Source organism: Nanorana parkeri, unplaced genomic scaffold, assembly GCF_000935625.1.
Source record: "Nanorana parkeri isolate BGI_ZX_2015 unplaced genomic scaffold, ASM93562v1 scaffold539, whole genome shotgun sequence".
In the NCBI taxonomy this organism is placed as follows: domain Eukaryota; kingdom Metazoa; phylum Chordata; class Amphibia; order Anura; family Dicroglossidae; genus Nanorana; species Nanorana parkeri.
In genome coordinates this window covers 742,209-752,980 of record NW_017306807.1, presented here as the reverse complement: position 1 = coordinate 752,980, position 10,772 = coordinate 742,209, and the positions used below count along the sequence as shown (strand labels likewise).

General features: G+C 41.5%; 1 protein-coding gene across 2 annotated transcripts in view; it reads left to right on the top strand.

The window, feature by feature from the left end:
* The first annotated feature begins 247 nt into the window (after positions 1–247).
* NHS (NHS actin remodeling regulator) overlaps positions 248–10,772 on the top strand; it is a 199,161-nt gene continuing 188,636 nt past the window's right edge. For both annotated transcript variants that reach the window (XM_018561729.1, XM_018561728.1), the window contains exon 1: positions 248–1,084. In XM_018561729.1, the coding sequence (XP_018417231.1) occupies positions 667–1,084 (418 nt within the window). In that variant the 5' untranslated portion in view covers positions 248–666. The remainder of the gene's footprint in view (positions 1,085–10,772) is intronic.

Sequence of the window (10,772 nt, the reverse complement as noted above, 5' to 3'; positions counted from 1 at the left end):
TGGAATCTAAACCGCAAAACCAGAACCAGAATCCGTGGCCTGGGGTTTCGTAAAGCAGCGCTGGAAGTTGCCAAGCCAAGCGATTTGCTGAAGACTGTCTCTCCAAGGAAGCCAGCCCTTCACTGACTGAGGAAGGCAGTGTCTTGTGTAAAAATGTCCTGTTTCCTCCCCCTTGGCTTGCCAGTACCTCCTCCACCCTCCCTGTCCCTTTCTGATTTCACCTCCCCATTCAAACATCTCTGTGAACTCCTGCCTCCAGGTTTTCAGTCTGCCTGGCTGTAGCATGGTGAAAGCAGAGAGAGAGGCAGAGAAAAGCTATCCAAAAAGCAACTGGATGATCAGAGCTAAGAGAGGACCTAGGAAAGCAGTGCACAACTGCGATACTTCCAAAGTCACCGCTGCACGCATGGAGGGGAAAACATGGATAGGATAAAAAACAGCTAACCACGATGAGGAACTGCCCAGGATTTAAAAGGACCATCCGTATTTAAAAGGAAAAAAGAACTGGATCTGTGCTGGAGTGGCACATTGCATTGGTGGATTGCTTCAGCATCTGTCTCTTTCATTTTCGAGAATTCTTGATCCTTATCTGTGGTATTTTATGTTGTTTCCTTAGGATTGGCTAGCCAAGGCATTATTGCAGGATAACGTGAAGGGCGATCTGCAATGCCCTTTGCCAAGCGGATTGTTGAGCCCCAGTGGCTGTGTAGGCATGCTGTCACCCAGGTAGAGGCGAGCTGTTCCAAGGATCAGGGAGACGAGCAACGGCACCGAGGGAATTCGAGGGAAGAATTGTCAGCTAATGTGGCACCTTCGGCGCAGGTGGCCTCGGACGAGAGGGAACCGCTGGCCGTTGACAAGAAGGAGAAAGATGTGACAACTTTGGATTTGTACGCCATCAGCAACGTTGCGATGTCACGGACCTTACGGCAGCTTTCGGATATGGCAAGGCATGCCTGCTCCATATTCCACGAGCTCGAAGCCGAGGTTCAGGTGACTGCGAGGCGTGTAAGGGCGCTGCAAGGGAAAATCGGTACTGTCCAGCAGCTCGTCAGCAGCTTGGATCCAAAGCAGGAGACCGTGCGTGAGTACCACATCTTAGATGTCATTTTCTGCAGTTCGGCTTTAGCATCTGTCTGAACTGTTCTGTGCTGGGGGGGGGGGGACAGGCAAAGCTGTTTGGTCCAGGCCCTTCAAGGCTGAATGAAACAAAAAGTAAAAAAAAGTCTCAATTGTTTCGAAAGCACTCATTTCCTACCCTTCCTCTGACCTCCTCATTTTATGAATCACATTGCTTATCTTATGCTAATAAGTGTCCAAATGTTTCATTATCACCTCAGATGCTACAAGGGAAGGGAGGGAAATCTGCATTGCTGCTCCAGCAGCTAGGGGAGACAACAGCTGCTCAATGTTAGAGCAAAGCCTTGCATTTTCTCCTCATTTGCTGTATAAATGTAATTTCTCATTTAAGAGACCGGTCAAAAAAATTATGTCTGCAATAGATGAACAATGTGTTATTAAAACAGTCATAGGCCTAAAAAGTCCAGCATTGTGCATCCTTACTGATGAGAGATAAAGCTTACTGAGTTCTTATCACATTTCATTCCGCTGTAATGGTGGGAGACCTACAGCACATACACCACCACTGCTATATGCCTCTATAGTGGGTTTGGTGTACATTGAGATGTGTATGCTTTAGGTACAATTTGTATTTTACACTATTATAATGTAAATGTTTGCATCCTGTTAGCATATGACTGCTATAGATATTCCTGTGCAAGAGAATGTTTATAAATGAGCTGTACTATTATAGATGCTCTTGATTATACTTGTGATTATACTGTGTACTTGTAAGATAGAATTTAATTATTTATTGGCTCGCTTGATAAAGAGGGGAATGGCCGGGCGTTAAAGGCTTACTAGCTAGTGACAATATAAAAGAGCACGGTGTGAGTGCTTGGATGCATTGTGATACAAGCTCTTGTCCTTTAAGTGACTCGCTAGCATGGATTTCCCTATGAGTTGTATCTGGGAGTGCACTGTTGCTGCCCTTGCATAGCCACTGTTTCCATCTGCAGTATCTTTTCATCTGTCTGCTGAGATAACTACTCACAGCCTGGACCATCCCCTCACTACAGACAGGCATTGGTTGCTCTGTATAGAAGCTGCATGCATGATTTGATATGTGACTATAGGTGTCATGCAGGTTTTAACTCCTTCTTTTACAGCTGTCATGTCCAGCAAGTGTGAAAATCATTAGAGCTAATGAGAAAAGGACATTTGGCTCTGCTAAAAGGAATCTAATCTATTATATTGCTGTTTGCTGATTAAGCTTCACATTAACCTTCGCTGTCACCAAATGACAAATGCCGTGCCAGGATCTGTCCATTTCCTGCTCAGCATGATTTTCCTATGTGTGTGATTTATTCCGGAATCCTGATTGTTGGTCGATAGTTAGGTGTGTATGAGTTTGCTGCTTCCCTCACGCTGTAGCAGGAATGATGTCAGCGGTGTGTGCCTTACATAAGAAACCTTCTCCAGGCTCCTGATTTTGCGGAATCACTGGGCAGATGCTGGGGACTGAAATCTCAGCACCACTGAGGTGGCAACACTGAATGATCATTCATGCTCCTAAGCAACAGGAAGGAAGAGGGTATGGTTTACATGATGATAGGCTCTGGATAGCCAATCAGAATGCAGAGCAATTATGGTAATTTTGATATTAAAAGCAGTTCTCAGATAATACAACATCCTGGTGTTCTCGCAAAGACATAAAATATGGAGCTGAAACATGGCATGAATTGCTGCACTAGCACACTGCTAAACCACACATGTCTGTAGGAAGGAGACCTCCATGACATGATGGTTTTCAGCACAGTGGGCCCAAATCATGCTAATTTGTCATCCATGCCATATATTATGAGCAGTACTGCATGGTGAGGCAGGATAACCTCCATAGTATGAGCACAGGAGGCATGGAGCTTCCATTGGCTCCAGACACGCCATAGTAACATCACTAGTCTCAGGAAGAACGGCTGTCTGCTTAGTAGCTGAGGTCCGTGAAAATAAAAGACAAGACATTGTCAGATATTTATTTATTTACAGTATTTATATAGCACTGACCCAACACTTTAGAAAGCACGTCAATCAATTTACATGAGCCCTGTCCCTTGAAGAAACTCACAATCTAATGTCCCTACCACCCTAGTCATTTTTATATGAATGTGACCTTGGATATATGGCACAAGTACTTTAGAGGTATATAGTATGGTGTGTAGCTTTTTGGTGGAAAATGTATCTGTTCATGAAACAAAATTGTAAAAACAATTAATTATTTCTTGAACTAGGGTATATTATTTTTATTATTACTATTTTTTTTTTCCAAATACAATGTCACCCCAAGATCCTTGACAATGTGGGATAGAAAAGTGATTATTATAAGCAAGTAATGTTGAGTAGCTCTACTACATCAAATGATCAGTGTCAAGTGACAGTGATCATCAATTGTCAGTGGTTTTATTTGACGCTTAGACGCTTCATTCGCTTTAACATGACCTTGCATGTTTGCAACAGTTATTTGTTATCACAAGGATAGTGCACTTTAATGTTCATTAGTTGTGTACACACTTGTGCTTTTCCTTTGGCAGAATGTCAAATATGGATCTATGATTTGATTGTGGAAGACCCAGTTTAACAAGTGTAGATCTGCTACCACTGCTTAAAGCTAATTTTATTTTTACGCTTGTGCTCATTATGGAGAGGGTGCCCAACGTGAATTCAGTCTTGAAGGCATCTTGTGCACAAGCACTGCATGGTGACCTTTGACTTCCATAGGTCAGATGTCACATTTAAAGTGCAATGGATGTCTGACAGTTTGCCTAGAAAAGCATGAACAAGTGTGATAGTGCCACTCAGACATTCCTCTTTAGGCCTTGTTTAGAGGTTGATATAAATATCCTTATACCGCATGTGTTGTATGATGGCGTGGAATGTTTCCTCAAGTTCTATAAATTTACATTTAATGTCAAAAGGTTCATTTTAAACATCCAATGTATATGCAGCTTTATCCTTTGGCCTGTGGCAGTACATGGTGGGCTTTCCCCAACATATGCACCTGCTGTATGTCAAAAACATATTTTCAGTTAATTGGCTTCATCTCGAACTGGTTGATGTGTGTTGTTTACTATGTTTGAAAGATTAGATTGTAAGTTCAATGGTCAATGAAGAAGCATTGGTGGTGGTTTAGGTCTATTTATATACATACCTTGATTCTAAATAAATAGCTCAGGTTCTGCAGGATCAGGATCATTTTGGATTTAAATGAAGTGGTCTGGATCTATCTTTTATATTGTTGGCAATGAAGTCTTCAGCAAATGTTGCTATACTGGGTTTCTGGCTTGCTACTGTAGATATGGTTGTTGACCAGACTGGTATGTGGTAGTTGCTGCATAAGTCTTTGCTCTGTATGTGTGGTAATCAGTCCCCAAAAATAATCTTTGTGAAGGTATAAGTGAGATGGCTAAACATGACTCCAAAAATGTTACATTGGACATTCTTCCTATTACTTGATACTCATTCAGAGTCAGATGGTTAGCTTTTATATGGTCAGCATAAAGAAGGAATTGGCCCACCATATTAATGTCTCCCAAAACAGTTACTTTTAAGGCATGACAACTGTCAAGGTTGTTATTTCAGTTCTCAACTGAACTTTCAAGCCCTCAAATGGCTGGTGCCATAGCTGATCACATGTGCAGCACCATGACAACTGCAATCCAAATAGAAGTTAAGATGGCACCTTCCTTGGCTGTAAAGGATAGAAGGATGTAGTTGCTTTAAGTAGCTACCATGCACAAGTCAAGTCACGGGGCTGGTTAACGCAAGAGGTAGGTTAGAGCAGGTTAAGTAGAACTAACTACATGCTTGAAATTCGATGTTAAGTAGTACTTCAAGGTTTTGCTCCCCTAGACTCCTTTATAAGGTGTCAATTCTATTAAACCTGACAGAAAAATCATCACAAATCAGTGGGATTGAGGCACACACCATGGAAAGTAAAAGTAGAGCAGATCCTCACTTTCATACTGAAAATTGGAGTAATGGGGTCAATTAAGTTGGTGTAAAGTACACAATACTTCTCCTTCCCTTTACCTTCTAAGATCCCTGCTGGCAACATTTGCATGCATATACTCATTGGACTTGTTACCTAGGCCTTTTTTGCTCTCCTGCTGGGAGAAGCTGTGTATTTTAAAGAGTAGCATTGGGTTAAGGCCAGTGCAATGCAGGCCAAGCCTAGCATACTTTGTCATGTGTAATGACCCATTCAACTTTCTACAACCTTACAAATTTGACACTTTAGCGGTGCTAGGCTGGAATCAGCAATGCTTCTAGTGTCCATTTTAAAATCTGTATGTAAGAGCCCTTTAAGGATACTTTTCAGCACTGCTGTAAAAATATGCAGACGACTGCATATTGGTCAAAATGGGCAGTGCTGAAAGCTGTGATTTAGCTGTCACCAGGTTGAAAATTTTAATATAAGCACTATTAAATGCAATAAAACTTATACCATGGTTATAATATCATAGAGTTACTCAAGGACAGCAAGGGAAAAAAAATCACTATAGGTTAAAAACAGGCTGCAAACATCAGACACGCTGTGGGAAATAAAAGCAAGTGATGACATCATCTAGTAGGTCAAAGGGCTTTTTTTTTCTGGGCACACCCTAATCTGTTTCTTTTTTCCTCTTAAAATGTGGGACTTTTCACTAAGATCGCCCAAGCCCATTTTTTAAACATCAGCTTCTTTCCAAAAATAAGATATTCCTCATTGTTCCCAGCTGCATCAACAGACAGAGTGCACAGACAGAACACTCATAGGCAGCTTTCATTTATTTCAAATACACCGCTTCAAAGAAACAAATACCTTTCCTAAAGAATTGCCCAGGATCATTTTTCACCAGGGTGGAGTCAAGAGCTGGAAGTGACTTGGCTAGAATTCGTTTTCCCTTCTTAATGGTTTACTGAGTTACTTTATTAAGCAGTATCTTTCATTGTGTTGTACAAATGGATTACATTTACAATTACAAGTCAGGATTGCTTTTCAGCTTTCATCAACATTTAATTTACACTTCAGGTGTTGGAGGAATAACAGATTTGTGCCTAAATGTTAGAACCTAATCTGCCTCAAATGAGCTAGAAAGCCTCTATAGAATTCCATCTTCGAACGTTAGGAATTGGGTTTCAGCCATTTAAAAGTTTAAACATGTGAGCATACCATTTTCAGTTTCTGGGAAATGACTGACTCTGTAAAAAAAAAAAGCAAAGAAAAGAAACGCCTTTCATTTCCACATTCATTTTTCTAAGTAGAAATGTATTTTAACAATAACTGAAGGCAGTTAAAAGACATTGGGGGGGATTCATCAAAACTGGAGCAGACAAAATCTGGAGCAGCTGTGCATGGCAACCAATCAGCGTCACTTCACTCTCTACCGTGTTTCCCCGAAAATAAGACACTGTCTTATATTTTCTTTGGCTCAAAAAAACACACTAGGTCTTATTTTCGGGGTAGGTCTTATTTTTGTTTTTAATGTATAACAATCCAAAGTTAATGCAAATCCAAATTAAATAATCCAAAATGGCAAAGTTAAGAATAGGGTGATCAGGGCAATCAGGAGTGCCATACCTTTCCAAGAGCAATTTGGTAACCAGAATGAGCAAAGCGCACTTTCACTATAGATTCCTCACAGGCAGAGTGCATTTGGTATCACTCCGCCTGTGGCAGGAGGCGGCGCTATAGAGGAAGCATCGGCTTATGCGGGTGTGCTCCCTGCGCTGCCGCCTCGCTTCCTCTAGCGCTGGCTTCGTTGGCACCGCTGATTCTCTCCTGCGGCTATTCAAGTTCCCCCTTATGCCTTAGCGGCCATGGGAATGGTCACAACTAGGTCTTATTTTCGGGGTAGGTCTTATATTTTAGCAATTCCCAAAAATGGTACTAGGTCTTAATTTCGGGTTAGGTCTTATTTTCGGGGAAACAGGGTATTCCTTCTTTAAAAAAAGAACTCCAGGGAACATTTTTCTTAACCCTTGCAGTGGGGCTACCCTGCACTGAAGGGGTTAAGTACTCCTTTTGTTCTAAGTGCAAAAATAAAAAAGTTATGATCACTCCATGCTCTTAGCTGGCTTCCTTTTAGATCGGCCCTTCCAACCTGGCTCCCCGGTCTAAGGTTCCTGTGTCATCACGCTCTATACACGTTGTAGAGGATGTGAGGACACTGAGAGATATACCATTGCTGCAGCGAAGGAGGAGACAGGCTGGAGGGAGCGCTGTAGGAGCCAGGCGGCTCTGAGTTTCAGGTGAGTATACATTTTTTATTTTTGTACCTAGACACAAACGAGCACTTAACACTTTGCAGTGCCGGGATGACTCCACTACAAGGATTAAGAAATGTTTTCCCTGGAGTTCTTTGAACCTGCACTCCTGGCAGATATAAAAGACGCACAATAATGCATTCCTGTATTCATTAATACATCGCTGAATGTATGTTTTTATATACACTTAATGTAAGTACCTGAATATAACTTGGTATCAGCCTATTGTAATCCCCTGTAATTTAGAGCTCAGATTGGTAGAGGCAGAAACACCATAATGAGCCAATCAGATATACTGCTTTTCAAGAGACTTGCTGATAAGAAGAGAGAGCAGATTGACAGAGAGATGAACTCATCAGTCTGCTGCTTTGCTTTTCATTGTCCAAGGGTGTTGGGGAGGAGAAGACCTTTAAGTGGAAGTGAAACTACAGCAGAGAATGACAGGGCTGTGCTGTAGGGGAGAACTATACATATATAGATAGATAGATAGATAGATAGATAGATAGATAGATAGATAGATAGATAGATAGATATATTGGCAGAGCCCATCTACAGCTCTAAAGGTATCTAGAGACACTAGAATGTGGTAAGACATTCAGGGCACGTGCAACCCAAAATGGTTACGGTACTGCAATACCGTGCGTTGCTGTGCGGTTGAAAAAAGTAGTGCATTCATTGGCATGGATGGGCTCTCAGCCACATTCTCACTTTCTAAAGATTACAGGACTACATTTTTGTTATACTTCTCTTGTAAAGCCATCATTAAATATGTTGTTGCTGTTGTGAAAGCTTGCAGCCTAATACTGCTGCGGTCACACCCTTGCTACTGGGGCTTCACCTTGTATTTTATCAGGTGGCTCAAAGTTGTAGGGCACTTTGATGTGCATGGTGTCATTTTACAAATTCAAAATATAAGGTGAGGTCACAAAGGACACATGGTTTGACCATGATCACACCTCTTGGTAAGTCTATCCATCTGGTATTCATTCATGTTGATGAATTTATGATCCCCATAATAAGATTCTGACCCCTGATTGGCACAGGTGCGGAAGGTCAGGAAGGTGCAAGTGCTGGAATGAAATGATATTTATGTATGTATAAATGCAGTTCAGGGGATGGCCGAATATAGCACTGACATAAAGTTCAACATTGAAGTAATGCATTTTTTGTGAAGATGATTTTTGGTCATAATTTGAGAGAATTCACAATCACAAATGCCCAAGCCCCCCTGTTCTATTCATGCCAGGTCTGCCAGATGGAACTTACGGACACATGATTTTTGTTTTGGTAGATAAAAAACTTTCAATTAAAAAAAAAACGGTTCGCTGTTTTGCCACATCTAAACCAAATATTCAAATTTATTTTTTTTACCACAAATTTTTTTAATATTATTGTTATCAAACAAACCTACAAGTAATATGCAACGTTACAGTATAAAGCATTGCTGACGCAGCAGCTAGTCTACATTTTATAACAATTTTATAACAATACTACTAGTAAACTGACACATAACAATTAGACTTGGTGATTCCAAATAATAGATTTGGATCACAGAAGGAACATCTATTGGAACCCTTTATGTAGTATTGTCTGGACGGAGTACCTTAAATTGGTCCTGGAGCAAATCGCATATTCAATGGTGGGTGATAAAACCTATGAAACAGATACTATTAGGGGGACATCAGGGTAATAGTGTGGGAAGGTTATCCCCCTAAGGCCTCATTCACACACCACGCGAGCAAAATTGTATAGTTCGTATATACGCGTACATGCGCGTATGTACGCGCATATATGCGTGCACTATATACAATCCCAGAATGCATCATTCTTAATAGAAATTTAATGAACTGTACGCATGTACGTGCGTATACGTGCGCAAACATGCATATAAGTGCGTAAACTACGCAGAAATACGCTGCCCGAACGCATCTTGGTTCCATTCTGTTTTTGCGCATTTTTACGCTACGCAAATATGCGGCTCCATACGCAGCTATGTGTATGGAGCCATTTATTTGCATATGCTGCATATGGTACAATACACGCATATATGCGCGTATATGCGCCACAGTGTGAATGAGGCCTTAGGGAGATTATGATATGAAAGGGTACAGTGTAGGGTGTACAATGGCTCATGTAGATCGGGTGAGTTTTCCTCTGGTTGCCTTATAAGGGTTTATCAAGTCGTTAACTGGGTTGGGTCAAAGTGTCATGGTCCAGAACCCCCAACCGCTTTCAAACCTGGTGTAAGGCTGGGCACACACCTTACATCCATCGCAAGACTTTTGTCTTGCGATGGTTGTAAGGTACTTAAAAAAACGTACGATCTGCCTATGTTGCATAGGCAGATCATACTTGCGATGATCGCAAGCCACGCTCCCTGAGGGGCGGGCTTCCGATGACCACAATGCCGAACGGGCAGTGTGCGCTTGCGCACACCGGCCCGTGCGGCTGTTATCGTACGGACATGCCACAAACCCGCCGAACATCGTACGATGCTCGGCGGGTTTTCGAACATGTCCGTAAGTTTAAAGTCGTGCGACCTTACAGTAGCAGAGGTCGCACGGCTTCCACACACCTTACGATCATCGTACGATCGCGGGATTTCCCACGATTATCGTACGATAACCGTAAGGTGTGTGGGGACCCTAAGGCTGGGTTCACACCTGGGCGTTTTTCAGCGCTGATCGAAGCGCTGAAAAATGCTCAAGCAATTAAATCCCATAATTTCCTATGGGCATGGTTCCCACCTGGGCGTATTTCAACACGTTTTGACGCAGGGGATTTCCAGGAATTGGCGATAGTTTGTTTAGTAGCCATGAAGATGTGGGAAATTAAAAGTTGCTGATATTTACACATTTCTGTTATAGGTTTATGAAGCGCCTCCCATGGGTTTTTACTTAAATTAAATCCTAAAACAGTGTTGATTAAGGCATAAACTCGGATCCATAAGTTATATTAAAAAAAAAAAATCACATTTCTAATAGCACGTAGTTCATGGTCTTCATACGCTTTTCTGAATAAAATGTATTGATTTTTTTCTATAAAGTAATCAACATTTTATCTACAATCATTAAATCTAAATAGAAACAGTATATGAGGGGACATTGAAAGGAGACATTTTGGGAATCTCAACGGAATCACTAAAAGCGGCCTTAGACAGACATAAGTCGTATCGAGAATAATGAACAGTGAGTCATCTACCTATGCTTGAGTGCTCTGGTGCATTGCAGGGATTGTCTCATTTTAATTTTCCATAGAAAAACTTACAGAAGTCAAGCCTGTGCTAGGGTGAGCAGTGTTTACGCTTCCTCGTTGGCAAAAATTATGCTCATTGCTCATGCATCACTGCATAGGGCAAACATGGCCATGGTTAGTACAGTAGTTGATCACTATATATATATATATACATA